This window comes from Chiloscyllium plagiosum, chromosome 13 (assembly GCF_004010195.1).
Source record: "Chiloscyllium plagiosum isolate BGI_BamShark_2017 chromosome 13, ASM401019v2, whole genome shotgun sequence".
NCBI classification, from domain to species: Eukaryota; Metazoa; Chordata; class Chondrichthyes; order Orectolobiformes; family Hemiscylliidae; genus Chiloscyllium; species Chiloscyllium plagiosum.
This window is the reverse complement of record NC_057722.1, coordinates 64947511-64965480: the sequence shown is the minus strand read 5'-3', so window position 1 is coordinate 64965480 and position 17970 is coordinate 64947511. Positions and strand designations below refer to the sequence as shown.

Sequence of the window (17970 nt, the reverse complement as noted above, 5' to 3'; positions counted from 1 at the left end):
ATACATGCACCACCCTCTGTGTGAAAAAGTTGCCCCTGAGGTCCCTTTTATATTTTTCCCCTCTCATCCTAAACCTATGCCCTCTACCTCTGGACTTTCCCCAACCCAGGGAAAAGACTTTGTTTATTTATCCTATCCATACCCCTCATAATTTTGTAAACCTCTATAAGGTCACCCTTCAGCCTCCGAAGCTCCAGGGAAAACAGCCCCAGCCTGCTGAGCCTCTCCCTACAGCTCAAATCCTCCAATCCTGGCAACATCCTTGTGTAAACATGTCCATGGGTACATTTTCCAACAGGTAATTTTCAGGACTGGAAACACTTACCCCATCTCAAAGAAATTGAGAGAGTTGCCAATTCCACCTGGGTCAACTCACTGACAGCAATTCAAGGTTCCTCTTTTGCCTCAACATCACCCCAGAAGCACAAGAGCTACTTGAGAAAATCAGGAAGTATTACCCCTATCAGTACAAAGATTCCAAGTTCCACAGCAATTTTTTTCCCTTTGCTTGTTAAAAATAGAATTACTCTGTCGATTGTGTCTAGTGTAACTTTGTACAATTGGGCATCTTGGAGAATAAATCTTTGAAAGGGACACCAAATATGGTTAGAATATGCACTGTTCCAAACTGCTGAGAGACTACAACTCAGATCACCAGTTTCTTCCCAAAGCAAGGATTTTAAGTATACTGAATTATACAAGAAGAGACTAGTCACTGTATCAGTCATAGAACTACCATAGATGATGTGTTCTATGTAGTTTAATCCTTCTCGGTAATACATTTGTAGAATGAGTTAACAGGAAAGATAAAAATGAGCAGTGTAAATTTATTTCTGCGATTACTTGTGACAAAGAAAGAAATTCTATGTCAATAATGCTTTGGTGATCTAGAAAACCTATTGTACACATCACCAGTGTACTACAGCAAATAGTGACAAGAATCTTTAATTTACAAGCTTTCTTTAGTAAGGCACACATACAAAGTTGATTGAGATTTCATCCCACCTGCTCTCGGTCTGGAAGCAGGAGTGCAATCCTACAAGGAAAGGATGATTTGATGCCTGTTCAAACACATGCTTTTCTGTCTGTACCCAATCGATATCCTGTCAAAATGAAAAAGATTAATAAAACTTTAGATCAGACAAAATACATATTTTACTTCAAAGTTTTTACAACTTTTGCCTCTTACCTTCAAAAACGGAGTTATTGCAGAGTTAAAGGAATCAAAAATTATTTGTATACCACGCTAAAATTAAATGCATTGAAACACTCATATGCAAACATCAAATCACAAATATTACTCAAGGTACACAAATAAATTGTTAAAACCCCTACAAATTACAGTATAAAATCAAATACAAAGAGAAAATAAATTAATAATATCCCACAAAAGGTGAACATGGCAAAGCCATCACTAAAAATAACTCTCAATAAATACTTTCGTTTATTTAAACATTTGTGAAAGATAATTATTTCTATTTGACACAATTGCCAGAGTCCATTCTCCACCTCCAACATAAACACAAGGTTAGGCATGTGATCACTGCCACAGGAACATGCCTGCAGACATTGAGTTCTCCAGACAAACAAGTTTAAAAACTTTGTTTCAAAAGTAATAGCAAACACTTTCCAACTTTTGTCTGAAACTCATAGCACCTCTTGAAAGAGAACAGTCAAGACTGTTTTTTTCTAATTATTTACGTAACCATGTTCAACTTTGAACATCAAGAATGTTTCACAACGCATCTCTTAAAAGTTCAAGTTCACTTACAAATAATGACCCAAGCAATATGGATACAATCACTTATTTCAAGTTAAGCTAACATTTTCTGAATTATATTACAACAGATTAAGAGACTATTCTGATTCTTCAAGTGATACATAAAACAACTAAAATGATCAGAACTTTTCATATTCCCACATCCACCCCCCAACTTTTTCATGTTGATTTCAAATAGGTAAGATGTTTGCATAAATGGCTGGTTAGAATTTGGAAAAGAACAGATTCAAGGAAGCCATCAATAAACAGTGCATCTTAACTACACAGTAGTTCCTCACAAGAACTGGATTAAAGTAGCCAAGACTTATAATGGGAACTGCATATTCTAAATCTACTACAAATTCATACCATAGCAGGAAAGAGAACCTTACTTTTAAAATGAAAATCTAAAGCTCATTCCTATAGCAGGCTGCACAGTAACTTTAACTTTCTTTGTAGTCAATATCACAGTCAAAAATGCTACAATGTTAGATTCCATGCCAAAATGATTCAACAGCTTGTACTTCAGTCGAAAAATTAGATTCCTTCCAAACCATAATTAAAAGAAGTAACACAAGATTAGTCAATCTCAGTACAAGATATCTGTATAAAAACTTTCCCATGGCTAAAATGTTGTCAGGAAACACAATGCTTTTCTGCTCTGCAGGCATGTACTGAGCATGTGGTCACAATATCCTTGGTGATTTTGATCTTTCTCAAAAACTGAACCCAAGGGAAGTGCAAAAGATCTTCTTTCTTTGCTTCTATGGCATTCTCAAGTAACTGAATTTACTAAAACTTTATTTCATAAAAATTTTTAAAATCTTTAAAAGAGTTTTTACATTTCCATAAGAAATCCTCTTAAGATTCAGCTTCCAAATGATTATCAATTCCCAGGTCTACAATTTTTACAATTTCAGAATCTAATAATTGCAATGTGATTAAATGCTCCTCACCTCATCATCATTAACCAGTTCCTTCTTCACAACTTTCATTGCATAAATGCGCTCTGTCTTTTTCAGTCGAACGAGGAGGACTTTAGCATAGCTACCTCTTCCAATGACACGGATTAGATCGAAATCTGGAACACCTAAACTGGTGGGAACTTTTCCACTTTCCCTGCTGCTCATGGCCTGTTCAGAAAAATAGCATGACAATATCAGATGAGATTAAAATACATCAAAATGGATCAGAACAATGATCTGATTAAGTTGAAGGCAGCTGGTCAATTCAAGAGAGAGCACTGCAGGCAGCCCCATAACAAAACACTCTTTCCAACATTTAACAGACACACGAACAGGGTGGGATATGGATGAAGCGTAATTAGAAAGAATTAGTTTAGAATGGCATCATGGTTGGTGGAGAAATGGTGCACTGAAGGTGAAGCTCCTACACTGTCCTTAATATTATATGTTCTATGGCCTCCAATTCTGCCAGCAGAAAGAGTTTCATCCAATCCATTTCAGCTATGTTGAGAAACTGAAAAAAGTAGGTTGTTCTCCTTACAGCAAAAAAGAACACAATATTTGATGGAGGTACTCAAAATTGTAAATGATTCTGATTATAGTGCCAGAATTAAGGTTAATCTCAATAGAGTAACAGACATGAAGACATTTTTGTTAGACGTTGGGAAGTGATGTGATCAGGGTTGGAATGGGCGGTCAGAAAGTATAGTTGAATCTAATTCATGAGAGAGTGACAGAGTAGTTCTATTTGCACATATATACACTATAGAACTGGCAGGCATATCGAGTGAAAACTGTCTATGATCCCATATTCTGTCAAAATGCCACAATTTTGAGCACTAAAAATCTTCCCTTTAACCTTAAGTTAGTTTCAGTAATTTCTTGATGTTAATAACTGCACTGAATCCCTCCACTTGGAGATTAAACAAAAATAGTTCATAAAAATTTAGAATAGTGCAGCAAAATTATACTGAATACCAGCATCTTTCTTTGTGATTATGCACGTTGGCACAGTGGTTAGCACTGCTGCCTCACAGCGCCAGAGACCCGGGTTCAATTCCCGCCTCAGGCAACTGACTGTGTGGAGTTTGCACGTTCTCCCCGTGTCTGCGTGGGTTTCCTCCGGGTGCTCCGGTTTCCTTCCACAGTCCAAAGATGTGCAGGTTAGGTGAATTGGCCATGCTCAATTGCCCGTAGTGTTAGGTAAGGGGTAAATGTAGGGGTATGGGTGGGTTGCGCTTCAGCGGGGCGGTGTGGACTTGTTGGGCCGAAGGGCCTGTTTCCACACTGTAAGTAATCTAATCTAATGTCCAATCTCCCCCCTGTAACACTCAGACCTATTCAAAATATTGCAAAGGGAACCTTAGCCTTCCTCCTTAATATTGTATTTTAGAATATTAACAACCAACAAACAGATTTTTGTTTCATACCTCTTTTTCCTCACCAACATGATCCAGGTTTTCTTGGCTGGAAGATTTGTACGGAATAACTGCAAGGAGCATAGAGGAAGATATATTCTTTGTTAGGCATTAGACTACTAGAATATTAGATCTTTATTCCTTATTAATATTTACTGGAGAGATTGCTCAAAAATATTGGCATTATTTTTCCCAAATCTCAAAGGAGGATTTAATTTTTAAAGTTTCTCCGCTTATTACGGACATCATCTTACGAACATTATTGGCTTGCAGTCGAGAACTGCCAATTTAATGTGGTAGAATAATAGATGATTTCAATCACAATTAGCTGAGAAGACTACCAAAATGGTCAGCCTGTGATCAAGAAATGTGTTAAAAATTAAACCTTGATCACTTTTGTTTCAATCTCTTCATGCACCCGAGATGTGGAGTATTGCAGGATACTGCCATGACTTGAACATTAAAATCTTGAAATAATTGACTTTATAAAAATACATTCATAAGACAATGATTTGATTAACACTCAAAGAACAATAAGAATTCTCAAATTCAGCACATGAATAAATTAAGTGAATCATGAATATGAAGCTAATTAAAGAATAGAAAACACTAAAGTTGGTGTGGTTCATCCTAACCATGAAGATTGAAGATGTGCAAACATTTGTAATCCATTTTTACATGACATTAAAGAAGTTTTAAACAATGTGGAGCCCATGCTATTTTTTTAAAATATCTAAAGGGGGAGGTATTAGATGTTTTGAAGATGCATAAGTCCCAACGAGCTGATGAAATATATCCTAGTTTGTTACGCAAAGCAAGGCAGAAGATTGCTGGGGTAGTTCTTCAAAATAAATTTTAAGGGACAGGTTTAATCAATACTTGGAAAGGCAGGGGATTGATCAGGAATAGTCAGCGCAAATATGTTAGAGGAGGATCTTGCCTGACAAAATTAATTGTTTTTTTTTGAAAGATTTATTAAATAAATTGATGATGGTACTGCAGCTGTTGTTGCTTACTTGGACATCACTAAGGCCTTTGACAAGATCCCACATGGAAGACTAGTCCAAAAGCGAAGAGCTCATGGGATCTAAGGCAAATTGGCAAACTAGATCAAATGCTGGCTTGCATATAGGAGGCATAGGGTGATTGTGGAGGGTTATTTTTGTAATTGGAAGTCTTTGACCTGCAATGGAGCACAGGGATCAGTGCTGGCTACCTTGCTGTTTGGTATGTACATTAACAACTTGAATTTGAATGTAAAAGGTATAATTAGTAAGTTTGCAGCTGACAAAAATTGATGGTTTCGTTGCTAATGAGGAGGACGGTCGTCGTCGAGAGTCTGATATTGTTCAGCAGGTAAATTTGGCAGAGCCATGGCAGGTGGAAGTTAATCCCAATAAGTGTGAGGTGATGTATTTTGGGAAGTATAATAAGGGAAGGATATACAGAATGAATGGTAGAATGCTAGCAAGTACTGAGGAACCAGTCCATAGATCCCAGAAGGTGCCAGCAAGAGACAGAGAGGGTGGTTAAGGAGGCAAACAGGATGCTTGCTTTCATTAGCCAGGACACAGAATATGGGAACAACGAAATCTTGTTACAACTCTGTAAAACATTGGTTCAGCCACAGATGGAATATTCTGTGCAGTTCTGGCTGGCACACTGTCCGAAGGACATAATTGCACTACAGAAGGTGAAGTGGAAATTCACCAGGATGTTGCCTGGGATGGAAGGTCTCACTTATGAGGAGAAACTTATATGCTAGGTTTCTTTTCCCTGGAACAGAGGAGGTTGAAAGTGGATCCAATTGAGATATACAAAATTATGAGGGGATTTGACACAGTAGATCGTGAGACTCTTTTCCCAAGGCAGATGTGTTTAAGACCAGCAGGTATAAATTTAAGAGAAGAGTAAGTGATTGAGAGAAGACCTGAGGAAAATTTTCTTTTCACCCAGAGGGTGGCAGAAATATTGCTGCCCGAGAGTGTGGAGGAGGCAGGCACTCTCACAACATTTCAGAAGATCTGGACAAGTACTTAAATTGACAAGGAAAAGTTGCTTAAGGATCAAGTGCAGAAAAATGGGATTAGTGTAGTTTGGTGTTTGTCGTACAGCATAGACATATTGGGTGAAGGAGCCTGTAATCATATAGCATAGAAATGATTTTGAATCACAATTTTACCTATTCTGAACTAATTTATATTTTTTTCTATACACTTGGCACAATATTGTTTTCTTCAAAATGTACACATAACTCATCACTCCAATCCAAAAACCTGTAATGCCAGCTCTATCGTAGTTATTATTCGATTGACTGAATTACAAATTGATTAACATCAAATGAAAACAACAAACTAGTCCTTTAAGTATGACCGCTCTCCTCGTGTAGTTTACACACACAAGATCAGTTATCTTTTACTACACGTCACTATTTGCCTCACTTCCAAGAGATATGCAGAAGGTAATGAACAAGTCAGCCATAAAGCTTCTCAGATCAGCTCCAACACTCAATAATATCTTCTATATTATCTTCTGAATTTTCACATCAACATTCTATACCATTTATTTCTTCTAGTATTCAAAAATCTGAGTCTTGGACAAACTCATGGCTGGAATTATTACAGCCCTCTGGAGTAACGAGTTCTTAAAATTCAGAATCCCAAGTTAAAATGTTGTTCATCATCTCAGTCCTAATGACTGAACCCATATGATCTCTAGTTCTGGGGTCTTCAGCTAGGAGAAAATACCAATTCTCAAAGAACATAAAACATAGTAGAACATATGGCCACTGAGGCCAGCTCATCATTTCATAAGATTATGGCTGGTTTCATTGCGATTTTAACTTCAACCCAATCCCATATCTTCCCCTCCACTATAAAGTACAGTCTTCCCTAGATAATGTGTTCAAACGTATCCCCAGTATCCAGATGTGGTCTCATTGATGGGAGATACAATAGCAATGAGACTTCTCCATTCCAGTACTCTAATCCACTGCAATGAAGGCTAACATACATTGCCTTTTTAATTGTATCCTTAATTTAATTTTGGAACCTGTCTGCAAGGATCATTTAAAAAAAATCTGCATTTATATTCTTCAAACTAATGCAGATAATTTCACATATTACCCCATCTAATACTTGCTTACCCAATCTATCAACCCATGTTTTTGCTTTTGCAGTCTCTTTTCATTCTCCTGCTTTCTCACTTAACTTTGTATCAAACTTAATTATAGTGTACTTTATCACCTTATTCATATCAGTCATGCAAATTGTAAATGCTAAGGCCCAATCACTGTTCCTTACAATATTGTATTACACCTCAACCATCTTGAATCATTGTTTTTTAAAAATCTGTTCATCAACCCATCCATGTTAATAAATGATCCCCAATCCCATGCGCTCTCAACAGGACAAATGCAAAGCATGTAAACACTTAAAACAAAACAGGGTTATTGCACAAAATGACAACTCTGTTTTCTCTCCACAAGTGCCTCCAGACCGGAGTTTCTCTAGCAATTTCAATTTTTGCTGTGTACACTTAACCAGTGCTCACTCAACTCCAATATCTCCCTGTACTATTAAATATACACTTTAGGTGTATTAGTTATTAAAACTTTATCCACATAACAATTTTCAATGACCTTTACTGTCCGGAATTCCTGTAACCAGTGCCCAGTTTAAGATTTTTTTTTCAAAAGGCCATATATTGTGTTATTTTACAGCAAAACCCGAAGGCCAGATTATTTATGAAATATCAAGGCATGTAAAAGTTGGTTCTTCATAGATAATCATACATTCAAACTCAGAGGATTATCGGTCAAAAGTTATACTGATCAGCAGACCCCACACCCTAATTAAGCAAGTGTGAGAGGCCATTTGGCCCATCAAACCTCCTGCAACTCAAAGCATGACCAGATTATTACATTTCCCTACATTTTTTAAATTTTCTACTTTTCAAATAGTTAACCGATTTCTTCCTTCTCCACCAATTGTGTTTTTGTTTTTAACTCATTCATGAGTGTCACAGGTTGGGCCAACGTTTGTTACCAATCCCTACCAATCCCTAACTGCCTCAGAGGGAAATTAAGAATCAAACTGAGAGCAGCAAGCCTGGAGTCACATGTAGGTCAGACCAATTAAGGACAGGAGATTTCCCTCCCTAAAATGAATCAGATAGATTTTTCCAACCATTGGCAACAGTTTAGTGGTTATTATTAGACACTTAATTCTAGATTTTTATTGAAAAAAATTTCACCATCTGCCATGGCAGGGTTTGAAACCGAGATGTCAGGGCACTACCCTAGATTAATAGGTTAGCAATAATGCCACTAGGCCACAACCTACCTCTTCTTTTTGTGATGGTACTCTAAGCATTGTAGTGAATGGGTTGGACCTCGATGCAGGAACAGAGAGCAGAAGGGTGCCAGGGAGTAAGTCAGTGAGGTGAGTAGCATTCAGACAGATGGAGCTCTCTCACACACTGAAAACGGTTTTAATTTCTTTACATTCTGTACTTCCCATCTACTGGAAAAATTGGCATTAATGATCATGATAAAGGTGTTTGCCAGAAATACATTGCTTAATGCAGTGCTGAATTCTGTAATCAAGAAACGTGCAGATTCAGTATAATTTACACCGAGTTAGGCACACTAACATTGGATGTTGTGAAAAGGAGGAAGAATGAGGTAGAAGGAGAAATCCATTCAGGTTTTCTGCTCCCAACTGTTATCTAATTACCCATGCTGCAAAGTATGGCTGTCGAGGTGAGAATAGGATTCAGCTCTTTGATGAAGCTCCTGAATCATCAAGCAGCCTACTTTTTTTCGTCTAATAAAATGACCTTACAGGAGATCTCAAGGTCTATCTCATATGAACCATTACAAGCCTTCATGAACGAGTGGAGAAAGTTGGAGAGTGCAAGTGCTTCTTAGGCAAAGTTCCACCTGACCGGTATTTCTGCTTTGCCCTCTGAATTTAAAACAGCACAGATGCCAGGCAGCAAGTTAAATCATCTAAATTAATAACATTAAAAATAGAGACCCTCCTTACCTGGGGCAATACTTTCTGCATTGTCAGCACCTGGAATCATATGCTCCTAAACCAAAGCATAACATTAAGATTGTCAGCTGTGAAACAATATGCAAATTTAAATGCAAGATGATAATTTAGTAATATTCGCAAACTAACCCAGATTCACACTCATACCTGATCACCACTTCCCCAAGGATAATGAGAAGTATGTGTGCTGATCTGTAAAACAGAAAACAGTCAACATACATTCCAAAAAAAAATCCCTTTTTAAGAAGGAACCAAGTGCTGAACATAGCAAAAGTCTTGTAAATAGATGATAATTTTTATCTGGATAAGTTAAAGTTGCAACAAGTTTTGTGCCATCATGACTCATACATTTTCTTGACCCATTATTCCAAACCTGCCTCAATGATTGCCTACCAAGCCCCTATCACAAATCTTGCAACTGATTTCTGCTCCATCCTACCACATGCAGTTTCCAAAGCAACTCGTCACTGTCCAAAGACCGGCATCCTGGGTGTTTATGTCATCTTTAAAGCACTGCTATGTACCCAGATATGATATTTTAAAGCTTCCTTGTTTATTGACAGACAGAACTTGCCAGGAAGATAGCATCATGTTTCTTAGCCAACAGTGTAGAATCCAAGTGGACAGGGTTGTGAATTGAAGAGATGTCTTCTTGGAGAACTGACAGAAGAACTGTAACATTACACCATGCCAGCCTGGTCTGAGGTTGCCACCCAAGTTAGTGCTATCTCTAGGATGCAGAAGAACAGCTAGCAGTGTAGAAAAAATGTCAATGATCCTCTCTGCTCTATTAGGGTGTCTCACTTTTCTCTGCCACCTCACAATCTATTAATGTCACTGCACACACCTCCCTGCGACATATTCCCTCATCCACTCTAACTCCTCAACATCCCATACCACTCGTCCTGCAATACCTCTGGACCGCTGCCTCAGTTTTATTTTGGAATAACTCACCATCTTGCCCTCACATAAGCAAGGACAAACAGCTCTGCTATCTACTGTCACCTCATTCATTCCTACCCTCCTCTTCATTCTGAAGACAGCCCATAACAGGGTAGAATGAGTCTGCACTGGTGGAGGGTTGCCCAACACATGTCTTCACCCCCGCACAAGAGAAGACTGGGACTGCTCATGCAGGGATGTAGAGACATCTATGTCCCTCCAAACTTGTATGTACCGCTCACGTACCATTCTCCCATCATATCATTGCACACAACTTCCAATCACTGGTTTTGATGTCTTTTCTTTCTTCAGTCTTGCAAAAGTCTTCTAAGAAATACCTCTTGAACCTCCGAGAATGAGAGTACTGAGGCCGCAGAGGCAGCTTTGTCTAATTGCATCTTGGACTTACTACCAGCCAAATTTAGAAACGTTGGTGGGAATTCTTGACAGAGATTGTGACAAACTAGTAAGCACCTCATTGCGAGAGTTCTGCAGATGAAGAAATGGCGCAGACAGGAGATAACAGTAATATCAATCACCAGGGACTGCATCCAAATAGAAGGATGGGAGGTATAGGAGGTGTAAAGGTTTCGCTAAGATCCAGTGCCATGTGCATGTTTTCGGTAGGTGTTTAGCCAGAACTCCATCCATTGAGTGTTGTGCCTGGCCATGAACTGCTGCAGGATGGTATAAAAATGCATTTAGAGTCCACATGGAGAAAGTCTCAAACGTGAAAGGAAGTAAATAGTATGAACATTTATGAACAAACTACTAATTACAGAAAATTCACTTTCACTCTTACCACTAAAATGCCCTGTAAGTGAAGTGCTGTCCCTGCTCCCTGCCGCAGGAGTTCGCCTTTACTATCCTGACAGCAGTTTACATCTCACCCCACATGGACATTAAGAGCACACTTGATGAAATATACACCTCCACAAGTAGCCTTGAGATGGAATATCCTGAGACCATCTTCACCACTGCCAGTGACTTCAACGAGACCAACCTCAAGAGTTGACACCAAGATACCATCAACACATCTCCTAACACATCAGAGGCCTAAATAACTTTGACCATTGCTACTCAACCATCAAAGCCACCCAACACTCCATCCTCCACCCACGCTTTGGAAAATCAGATGGTAAGACTCTGCTCCTTGTGCCGGTTTCCAAGTGCGAGGGTTTGAAGCGCGAGGATCTGGTACGGAAAATTGTACAGTGCTGGTCTGACGTAACAGGTGAGCTCCTACGTGACTATTTGGAGTCAGTGGACTGGTCCACATTCAAGAACTCAGCAGCCAACCTAAATGAGGACGCCATTACCACCACAGACTTCATCAATGTGTGTAGAGGACTGCGTGTTCACTCAAGCACTCCAAGGGTCACCCAACCAAAACTGCAAGGCCAACAGGCTCCTGAGCAGAGCAGGTCCCCTCCAGCCCAACTGTAGAAAGAGTAAACTGAAGTACAATGGGAAGGAGAAAAAAGGAAACTTAGAGGGCATTTTAGTGGTCAGGGTGAAAGTGAATTTTCTCTAACTAGTAGATTATTTATAAATGTTCATCATGTTTGAACATTTCTTTCATATTTGAGAGCTTCTCCATGTGGACTCAAAATGTATTTTGAGTCCAGCAGTAGTTCATGATGAGGCACAACACTCAATGGATGGAGTTCTGGCTGAACACCTACTGAAAAACTTACACATGGCACTGGATCTTAGTGAAACCATTGCCCCTCTATACCTCCCATCCCTCTATGCACATAGGAAGATATGTCAGGGAGGTGTAACAGACAGTCAATGCTGTAGGATGGCCAGGAAGAATATGTGCTGCAGCTTCCTCTCTCACAGGTCAAGTCACTTATCCTGCCTATTCAATGCTCATGCAGCTATTTTTTCCATTCCTTCCAGGTACAGCACAATGGAAGGCGACAGCAAGCATTCCTCCTGCAATGCCTTCTGTGTTGGTGAGCCCCAAACATATGTACATTCCATTCCAAGTAGCACGTCCCATTAACCCCACAGGCTTTACATTACACTCTAGAATTTCAATTAAATGGACAGGCCATATTTTTAAATGTGTTCACTCAGAAGTATAAAGTTCTTTCTTCTGAGCACGATCATTTTTTGGGAGATTATTTAATCTGGAGTATTTAACACTGGGATTCACTCTTTCTCCTTCTTACTCGCTCGCACACACACAGACACCCAGCTTCATTCCAACATTTCATTTCCTATTACAAGAATCACATCAGGAGTGCTGAAACTAAAATCCGATCCATGATGTCAGATCAGTAAGTCTTAATTTGAAGGTTTTCTTTAGACTTGCATTACTTTAGGAATAAAACAACATTTGACATTTCTCTGAATTATGGCATTGCGCAATCAGCAAAATGGTTGGAAGGAATTTGCTATTTTGTGCATATTTTAATATCTGTTTTCTTGAGTTCTACTGCATGCAGTATCAAACTAAAGTTTTCACCCTGCAATAACATTTAGTTTTCATATCAGCCAAGATACCTATTTCACAGATGCTGCGTAAGGACAGGATTGAGCTTGCCTGTGAGACCTTCTGTCCCTTGCAGCATGTTGACAACATCATTGCAAACACAGATGACAATGTAGCTAATACTCAGAAAATGGCAGATTTACTAAATAGCTACCTTGCATCAGACTTCATAATTTGAGGATAAAATTTAATTACAAAGAAAATTAAGAATAAATTATAGAATGGAACAACTAAATTCAACATGAGCAGAAAAAGATCATGGAGAAACTAGTAAGACAGACAGCGCCTCGGAGTGATCATTGAGCAGATTCTCTGGAATATCACTAGGGTAAAGCATTAAATTAGGAGGACAGATTGCATAAACTACACTTCAATTTCCTTGAATACAGTAGATTGAGGGATGATGTAAATGAGATGTTTAAGATGTTCAAAATAATTGATAAAGTAGGCAGAAAACATTTTCTCTGTTGAATAATCCAAAGCACTCAATATTGTTATCTATCCAGACAGTTTCTTTGAACAAATATCCTACATAATGAAGTTCTAAAAATTATAACACAAATCACAACTAACAAAAACTATTTTTTTACTGGAGCTGGATTTTCTGGAGTTAAAATCCAATGGACTTACTTGTTAGTAATAACAGATACAAAAATCATTAATAGTTCTGACAAATGTATTTCCAAAATAAAATTGTTACTGTTTAACAGTGCACACATCCCTGTCAATACAATTTTTTCAACTGAATTATTTTCTCCTCCATAAGCAAGCAGAGCCTGGAGTTGAAAAATAATGGAGAAAGACTTACAGCATGACGTCCACACTCAATTGTAACCAATTTGTGACATTTCTTATGGACGAGAAGCTTACAGTTGATGCACTTATAGCCTTGACGGCCGAGGCCCCAGATCCGATCAGTACAAAATGCACAATGTGCTCGCTGAAGGAGACAGAGCAAGAAAACAAATGAAGCATTTCATGTTCAGCACAAACAGAGCACCTTAGCTACCAAGTTTTATTAAAATGACAATAAATGTTATTACTCATACTCCAAAATAAGTTCTCAAACAGTAAATTTAATTATTGTACATGGTTTTTAAAAGACTAGAAATATAGGCCATTGTTTGGAGGTTGGGAGAGAGGGAGAGTGAAAAGACAGTCTAAGCAGGTTCCTGGTAACAGATCAAAATGTAGCCCACATGAGCAGCACACCTATTTGCAACTAGACTCGTCCTATTTTCCCAACTGTGAAGTCTCAGTGATTTCTATGCTCTCACAGTCTTCCACTCAGCCGAAAATGTGTACAGCAGTCATTGTGCATGAACAAAGATTTCATGGAACCCGCTGACTCACTCAGACCATTTACTGCATGTAGGTTGCTGTAGTTATGATATAAACAATGACACATTTAGTAGGAAGTATTGAACTGCAACCCCATACAAGCCCACAAGAGCGCACATAAAGCAAAGAATTGTGGTTTGATCGGCAAGTTTGACTCCTGGACATGTCTCAGTATTATTTTCTGAAATAATCCACACAGAGAATTCCCCATATGGAACCTAATTAGTTCTTATGTGTGGTCTTTTAATTCTGATTCCAACTGTTTGTAGCTGCTCCTGATTGTCATTTATTGCTGCTGAACCAAACTCATTTCATCGCATAGTCAACTCTGAGAACCAGCAAAGATCCAGATTAAACCCAGTTCCAAAGCCCCTGAATAAGATGTGGGCGTCAAATTGGAAAAAAGTTACATTATCTAACTAAACTTGATGAACACAGCTTTTTTTGTGGAGAAAGAATAGGCAACCGTTCTCCTCACCCTATTGAATCTTTTTGCTTGGAAAGTATGTCCATTTACACAGTACAACTTTCTCCAACGCCGCGCACCTCTTCTGTAGATGGATTCTGAAAAAAGTGGCACAAGTTAAAACAAGAAATCTGGAAGTCGTTACATTCCTATCACAATTTCAAATGAAGCTTTCTGATTACATTTTCACTGGATATAAGCTGGTAATGTTTTGAAATGAAAAAAAAATTATAAGCAAAATAGATAATTCAGTTTACAGGATCACGGAACTGAACCAGTCCTGTTCCAACATTCATTGCTTATTTCTTTTTCTGGTCAAACATACAATCAATCTTGTGATATTAAGGTATCAGAAAAACCTGATGGAACTTGGACTTTTCAACCAAAGTAGATGATGACTGATAGGTAACCGTAGAGAATTTGCATGTCATAGGTAAATAGTGTGGAAAAGTTAATTGTGATTTATTTCAGACAATGAAAGCAGTACCAATTCAAAACGGCAGCTGTCATTTTTTTTTTAAAAAGTGAGAGTATTTGCTGACATATACAGTAGTCAAAACTTGGAAGTGAGCTTTTGATAAAATATTGCACAATACAACCTTGCATTCAAAATCGAGATGGGCACGATCAGAGTCGTGTAATTCTTCCTGGATACATAAACTCCCATGGGTTGAATGAGCTTAACACCTATTCCAAACCTTAATGGTTACTGAAGTAAAATTTAATCAAATTTTTGCAGCTGAACTATGACTCTCAGATTGAAGTGCCAATCTATTCACAAATCAAGAAGAAAGTGAGGACTGCAGATGCTGGAGAGTCAGAGTCAAAAGGTGCTTTGCTGGAAAAAGCATAGCAGGTCAGGCAGCATCAGAGGAGCAGGAGAGTCAACATTTTGGGCAAAAACCCTTCAGCAAGAATTTGGAGGGCAAGAGAGCTGAGAGATAAATGAGGGTGGGGGAAGTTAGGTGAGATGGCAGTAGATGGATTCAGGTAGGAGGTAATCGGGATAGGTCAGTGGGGAGGTAGAATGGATAGGTGGGATAGAAGATGGACAGGTAGGTCAGGTCAAGAGGGCAGTGTGGACTTGGAGGGTTGGATCTGGAATGAGAATGGGGGGTTGGAAGGAAAATCAAAACTGGTGAAGTCAATGTTGATGCTGTGCGACTTTAGGGTCCAGAGGCGGAAGATGAAATGTTCTTCCTCCAATTGGCAGGTGGCTTTGATTTGGCGGTGGAGGAAGGCCAGGATTTGCACGTCCTTGGGAGAGGATGAAGGGGGTGTTGAAGTGGTTGGCTGCAGGATGATATGGTTGTTTGGTATGTGCGGACCAGAGATGATCCCTGAACCACTCTGCCAGTTGGCGCTCAGTCTCCCCGACGTAGAGGAGACGACAAAGAGAGCAACAGATACAGTAAATGAGGTGGGTGAATGTGCAGGAAAATTCCTGCCGTATTTGAAATGATCTTTCCAGCATCTGCAGTTCTCACTTTCTCCTACACCTGATCAGGTTCAGGGGATTTATCCACCTTTACGCGTTTCAAGACATCCAGCACTTCCTCCTCTGTAATATGGACATTTTGCAAGATGTCACCATCTATTTCCCTACATTCTATGTCTTTCATGTCCTTTCCGCAGTAAATACTAATGCAAAATACTAGTTTAGTATCTTCCCCATCTCCTGCAGCTCCACACAAAGGCCGCCTTGCTGATCTTTGAGAGGTGAAAAATGTGTTGCTGGAAAAGCGCAGCAGGTCAGGCAGCATCCAAGGAGGAGAATCGACATTTCGGGCATAAGCACTTCTTCAGGCTTATGCCCGAAACGTCGATTCTCCTGCTCCTTGGATGCTGCCTGACCTGCTGCGCTTTTCCAGCAACACATTTTTCAGCTCTGATCTCCAGCATCTGCAGTCCTCACTTTCTCCTAGTTGATCTTTGAGGCCCTATTCTCTCCCTCGTAACCCTTTTGTCCTTAATGTATTTGTAAAGACCCTTTGGATTTTCCTTAATCTTATTTGCCAAAGCTATCTCATGAACCCTTTTTGCCTTCCTGATTTCCCTCTTACTCCTACTGCCTTTATACTCTTCTAAAGATTCACTCGATCTGTCCTGTCTATACCTTATATATGCTTCCTTCTTTTTCTGAACCAAACCCTCAATTTATTTAATCATCCAGCATTCCCTATACCTACCAGCCTTTCCTTTCACCCTAACAGGAATATACTTTCTCCAGATTCTTGCTATCTCATTCCTGAAGGCTTCCCATTTTCCAGCCGCCCCTCTACCTGCGAACATCTGCCCCCAATCAGCTTTTGAACGTTCTTGCCTAATTCCGTCAAAATTGACCTTTCTCCAATTTAGAACTTCAACTTTTAGATCTGGTGTATCCTTTTTCATCACCATTTTATATCTAATAGAATTATGGTCGCTGGCCCCAAAGTGCTCCTCCACTGACACCTCAGTCACCTGCCCTGCCTTATTTCCTAAGAGTAGGTCAAGTTTTGCACCTTCTCTAGTAGGTACATCCATACACTGAATCAGAAAATTTTCTTATACACACTTGAATTTCTCTCCATCTAACCCCTTAACACTATGGCAGTCCCAGTCTATGTATGGAAAATTAATATCCCCTACCATAACTACCCTATTATTCTTACAGATAGCTGAGATCTCCTTACAAGTTTGTTTCTCAATTTCACGCTGACTACTAGGGGGTGTATAATACAATCCCAATAAGGTGATCATCGCTTTCTTATTTCTCAGTTCCACCCGAAAAAACTTCCTTGGATGTATATCAGGAATAACCTCGATTAGCACAGCTGTAATGTCATCCCTTATCAAAAACGCCACTCGCCCTCCTCTCTTGCCTCCCTTTCTACCCTTGCATTTGTGTCCTGGAACATTAAGTTGCCAGTCCTGCCCATCTCTGAGCCATGTTTCTGTAATTGCCATGATATCCCAGTCCCATGTTCCTAACCATGCCCTGAGTTCATTTGCCTTCCCTGTTAGGCCCCTTGCATTGAAATAAATGCAGTTTAATTTATTTATCCTCCCTTGTCCCTACCTGCCCTCACTGTTTGACTCACTTCTGTTCTCAACTGTACCTGTCTCAGATTGATCTTTTTCCTCACTATATCCCTGCCCACCCCCCCCTTACTAGTTTAAATCCTCCAAAGCAGCTCCAGGAAATCTCCTTGCCAGTATATTAGTCCCTTCCAATTTAAATGCAATCCATCCTTCTTGTACAGGTCATTTCTACCCCAAAAGAGATTCCAATGATCCAAAAATGTGAATCCTTCTCCCATACACCAGCTCCTCAGCCATGCATTCATCTGCTCTATCCTCCTATTCCTGTCCTCACTAACTTGTAGTACTGGGAGTAATCTTTGAGGAGAAAGTGAGGTCTGCAGATGCTGGAGATCAGAGATGGAAATGTGTTGCTGGAAAAGCGCAGCAGGTCAGGCAGCATCTAGGGAACAGGAGAATCGACGTTTCGGGCATTAGCCCTTCTTCAGGAATCAT

The 17970-nt window shown here is 39.4% G+C and overlaps 1 protein-coding gene across 2 annotated transcripts in view; it reads right to left on the bottom strand.

Moving 5' to 3' along the window:
* prkci (protein kinase C, iota) overlaps positions 1–17970 on the bottom strand; it is a 142731-nt gene that overhangs the window by 38614 nt on the left and 86147 nt on the right. For both annotated transcript variants that reach the window (XM_043702652.1, XM_043702653.1), the window contains 7 exons: positions 14464–14549; positions 13453–13584; positions 9347–9391; positions 9191–9236; positions 4155–4213; positions 2716–2892; positions 1006–1103 (listed from right to left, as the gene is read on the bottom strand). In XM_043702652.1, the coding sequence (XP_043558587.1) occupies positions 1006–1103; positions 2716–2892; positions 4155–4213; positions 9191–9236; positions 9347–9391; positions 13453–13584; positions 14464–14549 (643 nt within the window). The remainder of the gene's footprint in view (positions 1–1005; positions 1104–2715; positions 2893–4154; positions 4214–9190; positions 9237–9346; positions 9392–13452; positions 13585–14463; positions 14550–17970) is intronic.